General features: G+C 47.8%; 1 protein-coding gene across 1 annotated transcript in view; it reads right to left on the minus strand.

Annotated features, from left to right (window-relative positions):
• ZFR2 (zinc finger RNA binding protein 2) overlaps positions 1-2,489 on the minus strand; it is a gene marked incomplete at both ends in the record, with an annotated part of 44,815 nt that extends 42,326 nt beyond the window's left edge. Inside the window, one exon of the mRNA XM_084248633.1 lies at positions 2,437-2,489. Within this exon, the coding sequence (XP_084104759.1) occupies positions 2,437-2,489 (53 nt within the window). The remainder of the gene's footprint in view (positions 1-2,436) is intronic.
• Between the last annotated feature and the right edge of the window lie 11,952 nt (positions 2,490-14,441).

Below are 14,441 nucleotides of genomic sequence, written 5' to 3' on the forward strand. Positions count from 1 at the left end.
TACTTAATGCACATCACAGATGCTGAAAGATATTATAGCTTACTTTTCGTTTGTACTAGGAAATGCTAATAAATAATAGGGAAACATCTCTAGAAGGACTTCAGCAGTTAAATAGAATCAAATAATTTACTGTACTGGAATATATTCCAGGAAAAAAAAACAGGGAGATTCTTTAACTCTCATAAATTCGTTCTAATGTCTTTTTTTAGTAAGTATTCACCAAGGCCACTATAAAAGCAGCTGAAGTTTCCAAGCAAAAGTGATTTCCCCCAAAAGAGATTGTCTCTTTAACTTAGAATCATTCAGATCATGTAAATGATCTCATCCCAAGATTCTGTGAGACAAATTTATTTTGCTGATTCTCATTATTTTTAGTTTTAGTTAAATCTACTCTTTTCTCAAGTCATAACACATGCTGTAAGGGACAATTCTATAGACACAGACTAATTTCCACATCTTTAGTTACCTGTGTAACTAAAGCTGCTCTCAGTCTCACAACTGAAAACCACAGTTACTGTCAACTAAAAGCACTATCAAATTTAATTTCCATGTGGGATTAAATGTGTGTATGCTGTAGCACCTAAGTCATCAGGGGGCTGTGGCTATTAATATGTATAAGTGCCTTAATTTAAAAAAATGACAAAAACATCTATTGCAGCTTAGCAATGCTGTATTTTAACACTGTTGACACTCAATTTTTCCTCTAGAAGGTAATCTTAACAGAAAGTATAACATCCAATTGATTTTCCACATCTGACGGAAGAACGTACTTGAGAAAAAGAAAAAAAAAAAAAAAAGAGCTCGAAAGTAGGCAGAGGGGTGGAGGATCATTAGCATCCTGACAGCCTAGAGACTAATAGAGTCCTACTTCTTTGATGAAGCTCTGGCATTTAAAATATCACCGAGGATAATGGAAATCAGGGAAGATAAAAGTTCAATGCTCTGTTCCAGGCACAGCAGGTTGTACATTTCTTCTCTGATAGAAAATTCATTTCTAACCAAACACTGTATCTACAAACCACTCCAAGTGCACAAAGCACTCCTAAAACCCTGGCCTGATGCCAGAAGAAAGAATGAAGCAGTATCACAGAAACTACAATGAGAAGCCGAATTAACTTTCCACTAGTATTATCTATTTACAGAATTATGAATGAAACCCGCAACAAAGGTCCCTACTGCAGCTACTTGTGTATCAGTTGCCTAAGGGGTGGTTTGCATCTGGCTCCTAAGTGTCTTCCAGAAAGACCTCTTTCATCAAAGAGGTTGTGCCAGGTTCTTGGAAATAGAAAGTGATAAATGAAAATCATGGGGGGAAAGGCTGCCTTCCCAGAGAGATACCAGTCCTGCAGCCCTGCCTAGGACTGTGGTCTTAGTGCCAGGCTGACTGAGATAGCAGAGAGGCTCCAAGGAGCAAGCCTTGGTGACAGCTGGTGGGGGAGTGTTTGTAAATTTGGGATACAAACACACCCTGTGTTTCCACTCATGAAGCCCTCCTTCCCCTAGTTGTTTCCTACCCCTGCCCTCCAATCTCTTTTCTGGGCTCCGTCCCAAACACCTAGGTCTTAAATATCTTAAATATCCAAACATCCTCTCCACTGAATTTTGAGATCCCAGGTTCTTGCCCAAATGTCCACCCTTGCAGTACATCTCAGTACCGCCCCCATGTCCAGTCTCTGCTAACCCTCCTCCACTCCCCATCAGGCCTTAATTCTCTCCCTCCCCCTAGGTCACTGACTCTCCCTCGGGTACCATCCCCAGTCTGTGTTCTCTTGTTGTCCCACCCCCCCCCCCATACCCTCATCTGGCGATTATTACTTCCAGCCCCACATGTCCCAAGCCGGCAGGTACCCATCCAAGTATCTACCTTTCCTTAGCATCCCATTGGCGCTCAGTCTGGCTTCCCATATTTTTCCTTTACTCCTACCTATCCAGGTACACTCTCAGGACCTTCGTGCCTCCTCCCAGTCAATTCCTTATTCCCTCTTTCGCTATCCCCGCGTTCCCTCCCAGGTCTCCTTCTTCCCTTACTCGTCCCCATCAGGGGTTAGCTCCCGCTCCCTCCTCCGCCTCTACTTCTGCCCCACCAGGTACACCCACCTACCCATCGTCTCTCAAGAGGTCGGATCTCGAAGCCCCCTCCGATACAGATTTCCTACCCAGCACGGCTCAGTGTCCATCCCCCCGAAAGGCCCGACGTGCCCCCCCACGTCAAGAACGCCTCCGCTTTCCCTCTGACAGACACACTTGGGGTCGCGGCCATTCGGGTTCCGCGGGCATCTTAGCAGGGGCCGCCCGCCCAGCCAGCTTCGGGCTCGGTTCCAACCAAGACAGCCAACTCGCGGCTCCTCGCGACGCAGCATGCCCGGGGCGGGGGCTGGGGACTTGGAGCGCCGGGCGGGGGAAGAAAGGGCCGGGCTCACGGCGCGGGGCCGTTACCTGTACTGTGGGCCGGCGCCCTGCGCAAAGCCGTAATAATTACTCGCCGCCATCTTGACGTCCTCACCAAGCGCGACCGAACCCGAGGCGCTAAGGGGCGTGGCCTCCGGCGCGTGGCGTCACCGGGCCGCGTGCCGCTCGCGTCCCGCCACGCGCCCCAGGCCCCGCCCCGCCACGCGAAGCTCTCACGTCCCCCTCCTTGTGGAGGCGTGTCCACTTCAAGCCACGCCCCGACTCAAGACCCTCCCCTACTTGGAGCCCCGCCTTCCCTTTAACCACTTAGGTGCGGGGACCCTCCGTTCAAGCCACGCCCTCCTTCGTACCCCTCCCGCCGGCGGCGGGTCTGCATCCGGGCCTCTGGCTCGCACACCGCCCCTTGCACGCAGTTTCACCATCCCTGGCCTGCTCTGCCTCTGGAATTTGTGTTCGCCCTACGCTGCAAGCCCCGCCCTCACAGGAGCCCCGCCCTTTCTTGAATCCCTCAGAAGTGGGGCGTCTGCTGGAGCCCCGCCCCTCAAGGAGCCCCGCCCTTTCTTGAATCCCTCAGAAGTGGGGCGTCTGCTCGAGCCCCGCCCTTTCCGGGGGCCTAGCTTTCTCTTAACCACCGCTCAGCTGTTGGAGTCTCTGCTCTCTCCCCCTTCCTACTCGTCCCCCTCCCCAGGCCACCCTGGAGGTAATTTGACTTTTTGTCCCATTTCGGTGGGTGTAAGAACACCACTGACTGCTTCGGACTGGTGGATGGCCCTGTCCACTTGGTCAAGTCCAGCTTATTCCTTCAGCAACCCCCCTCCGTGCCAGCCTGTTGATGGAGTCTTCCAAAGCTCCACTCAAAACCTTAATTAGGTAACTCTAATTCAGTGGTTCTCATCTGGAATCATTTGCATCCAGGAGACACTGGGCCATGTTAGGGGACATCTGTGATTGTTATTTGGTGGCATTTGGTGGGTGACAGGGATGCTGCTCAGCACCCCCACGTGTCCAAGACAACCCCACCGCAGAGTGTGATTCAGCACCAGTGTCAGCAGTGCCCATGTAGAGCCTGCAGTTCCTCACTTGGAATAAAATGATTGTTCATCTGCCGCCCACCCTGTCTTCAAGGTTGTTTTTCATTACTCTATACCACCTCTTAAAAGCATATAAGTATGCTATTATCTCATTTTGAAATTGACTTCAAAAGAACATAATCAGGGCCTCCCTGTTGGCACAAGGGGTTGAGATACAACCTATGAAGCAATCTGCAGCCACTGCAGCACGAGTTCAATCCCCAGCCAAGGAGCTACCCACATAGTGCATCAGACCTCTCCTTCCTGCCTGCGGCTCCCCTCAGCAGTGTATTTCAGTCAGTCTGCCTGTTCTGTTCCTTACTCTGTCTCTGGTGAATCCTCACCCCCAACATCTCTGGCCTGTCCCCCAGTTCTTGTATGCATAAATAAATAAATCTTTTTAAAAATAAAAATAAAAAAAGAACATCACCAGAGCCTCCCTGCTGGCCTAAGGGTTAAATCTCAGCGCTATCACCACTATGCCTGAGTTCGAGCCCCTGCCAGGGAACTGACCCACATGGTACAGCAGACCTCTCCTGTCTCGCCCACTCCTCCCCTCAGCAGTGTTTTAGTAGATCTGCCTGTTCTGCTCCCCACTCTGTCGCTGTTGAATCCTCTCACCCCCACACCTCTGGCCTACACCCCAGTTCTTATATGCATGAATAAATAAAAATAAATCTTTTTTTTAAAAAATGAAAGAAAAACTTAAATCTGAACCAAAAAAATGGCAAAGACATGAACAGACACTTCATCAAATAAGATGTACAGTTGTTCAACATCATTAGCACAATAAGATAGCACATTCCACATCTTCCCAGGGAAGATGTGGAAAGACAGGAACACTCATTGCTGGCAGAAAAAAAAATGTAAAATGGCACAGCCATTTCAGATAATGGTTTGGAAGTTTCTTCAAAAACTACACATTCAGGCGCGCAGACCTCTCCTGCCATGCCTGCTGCTCCCCTCAGCAGTGTATTTCAGTCAATCTGCCTGTTCTGTTCCCCACTCTAGCTCTGGTGAATTCTCTCACCCTCCCACACTTCTGACTGTACCCAGTGCTTGTATAAATAAAATTTTAAAAAAACAAAAAAAAAAAAACCCTACACATTCAGTCACCACGTGATCCAACATATGTATTCCTGGGTATTTATGCCAGAGAAATGAAAACTTAAATCCACACAAAAACCTGTAAAGGGATATTCATAGTAGCTTTATTCAAACTGGAAACAGGAGAGCAGTTATACAAACTGTGATCCATGGAATATTACTCAGCAATAAGAGAAGAATAAAGACTCGATACTCATGACAAGTCAGATACATCTGACTCGTGGAAAGTGGAAAGAACCAATGAGCTGAGTGGAAAGAACTTGTGCTGAGTGAAAGAACCAATGCCAAGGGGTGGGGGGAAGCAAATATTGTTTAAAAGTGAACAGTGATGTAAAAAATAAAAAAGAATAAAAAAGAACCAATGCCAAGCTATTACATACTCGTATTATTCCATTTACATAAAATTATTGAATGACAAAATCATAGAACAATGCAGTGTGATTTTCAGGGGTTAAGGGTGTAGGGAAAGGGAATGAGGTGTGGAAGTGTCTATAAAAGGGCAAAATGAGGGACCCGGTGATGGAAATGTTCTGTATCTTGAATATATCAAGCTCAATAGTGATAATTCTATAAAATTTTGTACAATACTGTAAGTTTTGTAATTTACCCTGTGGTAACATGGTGGGGGGAGGCAGAGACAGTATCTGAATCTCTTTGTGTGTGTTTTTGTTGCTGTTACAACCCCATGTGAATCTACAGTGATTTCAAAATTAATTTTTAAAAAGGACATTTACCAACCATAGGGAGGGTGCTCTTTTGCCCTTTCATTCTAAAAAGGCATAAGGTTAGTTAATACTTGGACAGAAACCATGGAAAGCCCAGAGTGCCAAGAGAAGTCATATAGGTGATTTAGTAGATGGCATTCTTCCATTTGTGTCTTCATGACCATGTGTGGCCACAAGGAACAATCTGGTGGGTCTGGCAAATACAGTTCTCCCACCATGCCCTGGCTGATGTCCAGAGAGGTAATTACCCATGGTCTCCCTCCAATTCCCTGCAGCTTTAATTGAAGAATGAAGGTTTGCATGCTTTGTATGAAAGCAGGTCTGTTTAAATATTTTCTCTGAATTGCAGAGTATCTTTTTACCTGTGGTTTACTACAAACATTGTGCTAAATGCTTTACAAACACAATCTTACCTAGTCCTCACACTAGCCATCAGAAGTAGATAGTCATGCAACATACAACCAGTTTTGTTCAAAGACAGATTGCATGTACAACAGTGGTCCCAATAGGCTATCACATATAGACATATAGATCTAGAGCTGTATCACTGAGTTTGTATGATGACACTCTATGATGCTCGTTCAACCTTAAAATCTCCTAAGGTTAAATTTCTTAGAATGTACCTCCATCATTAAATGATACATGACTGTACAGTCCATTCTCATTATTTGTGATTGTTCTGCTCTAGAAAATTACCACAAGCTCTGAAATAGAAAATACTGCATCATTGTTCCCAGGAGAAATAAAAGCTTAAGTTCCTGTGAACCTCAGATCACAATGTTTTCATCAAATGACCAGTACATAATCTGTATTATGTGTGTTGTTGTTCAAAGACATCATAAATACTGCACCTCTGGTGACAACCCTGTAATGGCTGTTATCTACAACTGATGGAAGTTTATCAACACATGTATTTTTTAAGGCACGTCACAGCCCTCTTGTGACTAGAAACATTGGACAGCACTTTTGTACCTGGTGTGGTGACTAATCTAAAAAGCAAAATCAATACAAAGCACCAAAAAAAAAGCTTTTCAAAATGACACTAAATGGACTCTAAAGAGGACAGTTTTCTCCAGTCTGGTCTCAAATAAGAAGCAGAGTGTCACCTTCCTCAAGTTTACCTGAGAAAATACACATCCAATGCTCAAGTGTTTCACCACTCTATGACATCTGGACTCTATGACTCCAAAAGAATCATAAGTATTGAAGTATTGATTTGGGGGTTACAAATAAATTTCAGTCAGGAGGCAAATTTACAAATACAGAAACCATGAGCAATGAGAATTGAGGATACTTGTATTAATCTCCTTTGCAAATTGAGAGAATGAGACTTAGCAGTTTCATCGTCTCAACAAATTTTACTGACCATGTTTTTGTTTTTCTTCTAGGGCAGTTTCTCAACCCCCCCCCACTGGTTGTCTTTTTGTCTTTGACTTGGAGGAGCACAGACCCTGATGTGGTGAGTGAGGCAAGCACATGAGTAGAATGTTCTCGAATACCACCAAGGGAACCAGCCTCCACACACACTACATCCATTTCCTAAAAGTCTCCTTTGTACCAGGTGCTCCTGCCCCTGGAGGATATTACCATGAACAGTTATTTCTCTATTATGGAAGACTTTCCTGTGCATTGCATGGTATTGAGCAGCATCTCTGGATTCTACCCACTGGATGCCAGGAGCACCCCCATCTCCCAAGTCATAATATCTAACAATGTCTCCAAACATCACCAAATGTCCCTTGGGAGATAGAATCCCCCACAGGTGAGAGCCACTGGACTAGGAATTAGAGATACAGCAAAGACAGAATGCAACATTTCTGGTCTCAAGAAGCTTATATTTGGAGAGAGTGGGGGGAAATAATGGGGAGCCAGAGCTTAATGGGAAAAGAGTTTCAGTTTGGGAAGAGGAACAAGTTCTAGATATGGATGATGTTTGCACATTGTGAATGTAATTCCTGAATTTCACACTTACACTGAGCTTTACACTTAAAAAATACTTGAATGGGGCCTCCCCGGTGGCGCAGCTGTTGAGCGCTGGGTTACGAAGCTGCCCGCAGCCTCTGCAACGCTGGTTCGATCCCCGGCTGCTCCCCGGCCACCGGAGGAGGGTCCCGCATGGCGCGCAGACCTCTCCTGCCGCCCGCTGCTCCCCTCAGCAGTGTACTTCGGTCCTTCTGCCTGCTCTGCTCCCCGCTCTGGCTCTGGTGAATTCTCTCACCCTCCCGCGCTTCTGACTGTACCCAGTGCTTGTATAAATAAATAAAAATAAATCTTTAAAAAAAAAGTACTTGAATGGAAATTTTTATCTTGTGGGTGGATGGATGGGTGGGTGGGTGGATGGACCAACAGACAAATAATTTTTAACCACAATTTAAAATAAACCAGGCAAGGGCCTCCCCGGTGGCGCAGCGGTTGAGCGCTGGGTTGCGAAGCTGCCCGCAGCCTCTGTGGCGCCGGTTCGATCCCCCCGGTTGCTCCCCGGCCACCGGAGGAGGGTCCCACATGGCGCGCAGACCTCTCCTGCTGCCTGCTGCTCCCCTCAGCAGTGTCCTTCGGTCCTTCTGCCTGCTCTGCTCCCCGCTCTGGCTCTGGTGTGTTCTCTCACCCTCCCGCGCTTCTGACTGTGCCCAGTGCATGTATGGACAAAACAAACAAACAAATAAAGAAAGAAAGAAAGAAAACATGCCTCTATAAAAAAAAAATCATAAAAAAAAAATAAATAAAATAAATAAAATAAACCAGGCAAGAACCACGTTTGGGTGAACAGCTCCCGGCAGTGGCCTCAGCACCACGGACAGCTCCCCGAGTGCTGTCATTTGGGAGGGGCTGCTCTGCCACTGCCCCTCGGTGTGCAAAACTCCCTCCTGCTACTTCACCCAACTCCTTCTCACAGCTCAAGCCCTAACTCATAGCATCACCGCCCTCCACCCCACGCCCACCCCCGCTCTGCCCCAGGAAATCTTTCCATTGCTCCTCCCAAGCTGTCTCTACATCAGCCCAGACTCTTTGCCCACGTTTCTAAGAATGAGAATTCGATGAAAATAAAGTCTTATTCACCTTTCAGACCTCAGTACATAGACTGGGGCTGGTTTGGATTTCCTGCTTAATTAACACAAGTTTTTCTCCCCAGAGTGCCTCTTCCTCCGATTGGGAAGCTCAGCGTGCCCCGGCCCTCCTGAGATGGGGCAGGTTGTCTTTTTGTCTTTGACTTGGAGGAGCACAGATCCCGATGTGGTGAGTATGGCAAGCACATGAGTAGAGTGTTGTCGAATACTCACGAAGGGAACCAGCCTCCACACACTCTACATCCATTTCCTAAAAGTCTCCTTTGAACTAGGTGCTCCTGCCCCTGGAGGACATTACCATGAACAAGACCAACCCAGCCTCTTCTTTTGAAATTTATATCCTAATAGGAGGTGGAAGAAGAAACGAAGAAACAAGTAAATAATTTCAAATAGAGTAAGTGCGATGAAAAACTTATATTTCTCATTAGATAAAATGATTACTATGTGATCCAACAACTCCATTCCCAGGTATATACCCAAGTGAATTGAAAGCAGGAACTCAAATAAGTTCATGCACATCTATGTTTATTGCAGCACTATTCAGTCACAGTCACCTAAAAATAGAAACAGCCCAAATGCATCCACTGATGAATTAATAAATACAAAGTGGCTCATCCAGACATTGGAATACCACTCAGCCTGAAAAGGATGCACTGACACATGCTACAACATGGAGAGTCTTGAACACATTGATGTGGTTTTTGGAGTCAGTGGGTTTGGCGTGCGGGGTCCTTGGGTTCACTCTGGGAAAGGTGTTGCCAGAGCTCCGCTTTCAGCAGCACACGGCGAATTTCTCAGGCTGGTATCTCCAAGAGACAGAGATAATAGCTGTAGTTGAAAGAGCAGGTTTATTAGAAAAGGGACAGGAGAGTAAAGTACACTTGCATAGACACAAGCAGGCAGAAAGAGCTGCCCCAAAAGGGACAGGTTTGCTGAGAGAGGTCTGCATGGTTGCAGGTGGGCAGCCTTGAGGAGAGCTGCCTCCACTGAGGGAGGTCAGTGAGGAGAAGTCCCAGCATAGTGCAGGTTGCAGGCAGATAGGGAGCTGCTGCTCTGTGGAGGGAGAGAGTTGGTGAAAGGAAGCACCTGCATAGTCACAGGTGGGCAGAAAGACTGCTGCCCCTTTATTGGGGCAGCATTAGGCTTTACCATCTTCTTTTGGTAGGGAGGGGCTATCTTTGTGGGTGGATGGTTTGTTCCTCGATCTCCATAGCTTCACCTTCAGGTCTGTGGTCCTGACACTCCCTGTAGCAGTCTGATGGTTTCTGGGTGTTGCACCTCCAGATCTGGGCATTGATACCTAAGGGTCTTGGTTTCTATAATGGGGCTAATGGCTAATGCTAATCCCCTGTACCCCGCCTCCATGTGTGAGACAGTTTCCTGACCTTGTGGGTCTCCTTTCCAGTTTTTCTATTCTTATCCTCCATCAACACGATGCTCCATGAATGAAGCCAGACACAATGGTCACACAGTGTGTGAGTCCATTTATTTGAAATGGCTAAAATACCAAATCCCCAAGGACAGAAAGTGGATTAGTGATTGTCAGGAGCTGGGGAGGGAACTTGGAGAGTGACTGCTACATGGTGACAAAATTTTGGTTTGGAAAGATGAGAAAGTTCAGGAGATGGAGTGATGATGGTTGCACAACAATGTGAATATTCTTAATGCCACTGCACTTTATACTTTCATATGGTTGAAATGGTAACATTTACATTAAAATGTTCAAAATTGTATTTTACCATAATTTAAAAAAATCAATATGAGAAAAAACAGATGCAGCAATGGGGTGGAAGGCAATGGAGTAAGAGGTAAGGTAGGGGGTGCTGGGGAAAGTCTAACATCTAACGATGGTGACTATCTGGGGAAGAGCATTCCTGATAGAGGGAACAGTATAAGCAAAGATCCTGTGGAAGTAATCTTGATGTACTGACAGAACAGGTGAGAACTGACCACCATGATTAAGAGGGACAGAAGAGAACACAGGAATCCATTCTTTTTTTAAAAAAAGATTTATTTATTTTTATACAAGAGCTGGGGTACAGGCCAGTGGTATGGGGGCTGAGAGGATTCACCAGAGACAGGGCGGGGAGCAGAACAGGTAGACTGATGAAATACACTGCAGCGGGTTTGACAGGAGAGGTTTGCCACGCCATACAGGTGGCTGCGGAGAGCTTCACAGCACGGCGCTCAACCCACTGAGCCACCAGCGAGTCCCCATTCTTTTTTTTTAAAAAGATTTATTTATTTATACAAGAACTGGGGTACAGGTCAGAGGCACGGGAGGGTGAGTGAATTCACCAGAAAGAGCAGGAAACAGAACAGTCAGATGGACCGAAGACACTGCTCAGGGGAGCAGAGAGCGAGGCAGGAGAGGTCTTCCGCGCCATGAGGGTTTCTCCCTGGCTGGCTGGGAATCGAACCCGTACTGCAGAGGCTGTGGACAGCTTCACAGCGCAGCACTCAACCTGCTGGGCCACCGGGGAGGCCCAGGAATTCATTCTTACTTGGGGTCATATGTTAGTTTCCTGTCACTATTGCAGTAAAACACCTCAGCCTCGGTGGCTCAAAACATTAGAAAGTTTTTCTCTCGTGCTTTTGAACACCAGAAGCCTGAAATAAAAGTACTGGCAAGGTTGGCTCCATTTGGGCTTTAAAAGAGAATTCACGGGCCTCCCCCGTGGCGCAGCGGTTGAGCGCTGGGTTGCGAAGCTGCCTGCAGCCTCTGCAGCACCGGTTCAATCCCTGGCCGCCGGGCGAGGGTCCCACATGGCGCGCAGACCTCTCCTGTCTCCCGCTGCTCCCCTCAGCAGTGTACCTTGGTCCTTCTGCCTGTTCTGCTCCCTGCTCTGGCTCTGGTGAATTCTCTCACCCTCCTGCGCTTCTGACTGTACCCAGTGTTTGTATAAATAAATAAATAAATCTTAAAAACAAACAAGCAAACACCAATTAAAAAAATAAAATAAAATAAAAGAGAATTCACTTCATGCCTTTCTCCTGGCTTCTGGAGGTCACTGGCAGTCCTTGGTGTTCCTGGGGTTAAACAAATGCAGCACCCTGGTCTCTGCCTCTGTTATCACATGGCTTCCCTGCTGATATGCCATTGGATTCAGGGCTCACCTTAAATCAAGAATGATCTCATCTCCAGATCCTTAACTCGATTCCATCTGCACAGACTCTTTTTCCAAATAAGATCAGTCACAAGTTGCAGGGATTAGGACATGGACCTATCTTTGGGGCAGTTACCATTCATCCCTCTACACGTCTAAAAATAAAACCAGCAATCACAAGAAACAGGTATGGAGCCTTTCTCATTCCCTGGCACTGAGCTAAGCATGCTCCCGGCTTTACTTCCGTAAATGCTGACATGACAGCAGCATACAGTTTCCACTTCACACACGAGGAGGCTGAAGCCCAGCAGGTAAGATCACTTACCCCTGCAGGCCTCCCAGCTAGTGAGCGGTGGGGCCAGATTCAAACCCACTTACGGTCTGATTTCAGAGTGGGCACTCTCAACCCCGCGTGCCTCTGCCCTACAGCATCTTTCCCAAGTCTTCCAAAGTAGAACCACCCCAGCGCACAACTGCAGGGGGCGCTTTGGCTGCACCCAGCCCGGCCCTGGGCGCACGGTTCAGTCAGTGAGTGGCCGGCGGAGGGACCCACGAAATGGGGTCCTGAGGCCACGGGTGCATCCCTCCCTCGGTACCTAAGGAATGAGGCCATGGCCGCCATTTATTTATTTGTTCCTTGTTTTGTTTTTTAAATCGGTGATGCGCCATCAGGAAATCATTTCCGCTTCTGCCGCTGGTGAGGCTCTTGGAAATGGTTCTCTTGCAGCCAATAGAGAGGACGGGATGCTGGCAGGGGGCTGTGCTTTTTTGATCAACCCTGCCCCCACTCATCCACCCTGCACACAAAAGCTGCATAATTAACTGTCTTAAGGAAGACTCTGACAGCTGGGAGCTGGAAAAGAAGAAAATACCTCGGAGGCACCGCACCGGCGGCGATGACAGCGAGCGCAGCCACTGCGGAGCGAGGAGGAGCCAAGCGCTGACTGCGAGCCGCTCCCCGCACCCTGGGGAAGAGCGCCCGTCTGCGCCCGCCGCGTCGTCCTGGGTGACCTTCCTTGGATGCGGAGCCCCCCCCCCCGACCCCCACCCCGGGCACCTCTTCCTTCTGTGCGCTGAAGGCCCCGGGACCGCGCTCGGAAAGGCGAGGGATGCCGGCCTTTGTTTGCGCGTAATCAGGAGAGGCCACAGAGGGAACCCGGACTCGCCGCGGAGGTGAGTCCCACCTTCCTTTCTCGAAGGTTGTCCCAGACAGCAGATGCTGCCCCCCGCCCCCCGCTTTCCTGCGGAGGGGGTGGGTGGGGGCCAAAGAACCTCGGGCCTTGTGACTCTTGGGTTGGTAACATCCATTTTCCCCGTGCCAAGGAAGCCTACCGGCCAGCACACACACCCACCTTTCATCTTCCATGCCCACCGGTCATCTGGAAGGCAAAGGGCTGCACCATTTTCAGGACGTGCTTGGAGATGAGGAGGATGAACTCTCCGCCCCTCGGGGGGACGCTCCTAAGAGACTGAGATGTACACGTCCCGCCTCTGTGCCTTTCCTATTATAACATTGTGAGCAGATTTAGAAAAGAGATTTGATAAGTGTGTACATAAATACACATATGGAGGCGTGAAAATGTAGCCCCAAAAGTTTTATAGCTATGTAAGTGACCGACAAATTAATTATATATATTAATGTGTAAACGTTATATGTATTAATATATTAATAATGTCTACACAAGATGCAGGAGAAAGATGGTTGAAGACAGAGCCCTCCTTCTCTATCTGAACTCCTATTTGACGTGCTCAGAGCGCAGAGAAACACTTCTCAGCTGTCCCTTGCTGTGCCTTATTCTCCATCCTTAAATGTGATGTCAGGATCAGATGGTGGGTGTAGACAGGATCCACTGGGGACCCACCCACACCCCACAATTAGAGGATTATGGGCCAGTATCTATGGCTCTGAAGTCTCCCCTGTGGGTGGGGGTGGGATCTTTCTTGGGGACTGAGTCACACCCAGCTTGGGATAAGGAAAACAGGCAAAGACCACTCCCTTCAGAGAGGACATGAATTTCCATCGAGTGGAACTTTCCCTTGCTTAAGGTTCTGGGTGGTTGCTGTTGTAGCGTGAGGAAGGGAAATTTTTTTTTTCCGTATTGCGTCTTGCTTTCCCTCCTCCTTGAATGAATGACGACATCAGGACAGTGACTAGAATCTAGTGAGAAACTCTCACTCAAGTGGGGGAGGGTCACATTTTGGCGGTTCCTTCCCCGCCATGCCTAACCCTCTCCTGGAGCAGTTTCCTCTGGATCCTCCCTCCCTGATCCGAAATCCCAAATGCAGACTCCCAGAGGGGCTGTGTCTGTGAGGGGCTTCCAATGACACACCCAAGCTGTTTGTCACAAGCCAGCTCTGTAAGGGCAGCTGCAGTTGCAAGGGAGAGCGAGGGTCTGCAGGCAGGGAACTTAGATGCGGTCAAGTAAGTGTAACAACATTAGCATTGTTTAGAGGATGGAAGGCTGGGATTTGATGAAACAGGCCCTCTGTAATGACTGACAGACCTATTCCTGTAGTCCTGGCAGAAATGTACAGATTAAAACATGGTTTCTCAACCTCAGACCTTTGGACATTTAAGCCCAGATCATTCTTGGGGGGCTGTCCCAGGCCCAGTGAGATGTCAAATATAATTCCTGGCCTCTACCTACTCGATGCCAATAGCACCCCCACCCCTTGCTGGAACAAACCAAAATGCCTCCAGAATTTGCCAGTGTTCCCTGAAGGAGGGAGGGCAAAGTCATCCCCTGGTTGAGAACCATTGGTTTAAAAACAGAACCAGTGGTGTTGATTGAGTGATAAGATTCTGGACTGTTAAACCAAAAAGGTATCATAAAGGTCATTTCTAGTCCACCTCTTTCATTTACAGAGAAACTGGCTGAGAAAGGTAAATGCTGGGCCCCAGGGCACCCCAAATTTAGTCTCACTTAGCAGCTCTGATCTGTTCCCAGACAGCCTGGT

This window comes from Talpa europaea (genome assembly GCF_964194135.1).
Source record: "Talpa europaea genome assembly, chromosome: 12".
Lineage (NCBI taxonomy): Eukaryota > Metazoa > Chordata > Mammalia > Eulipotyphla > Talpidae > Talpa > Talpa europaea.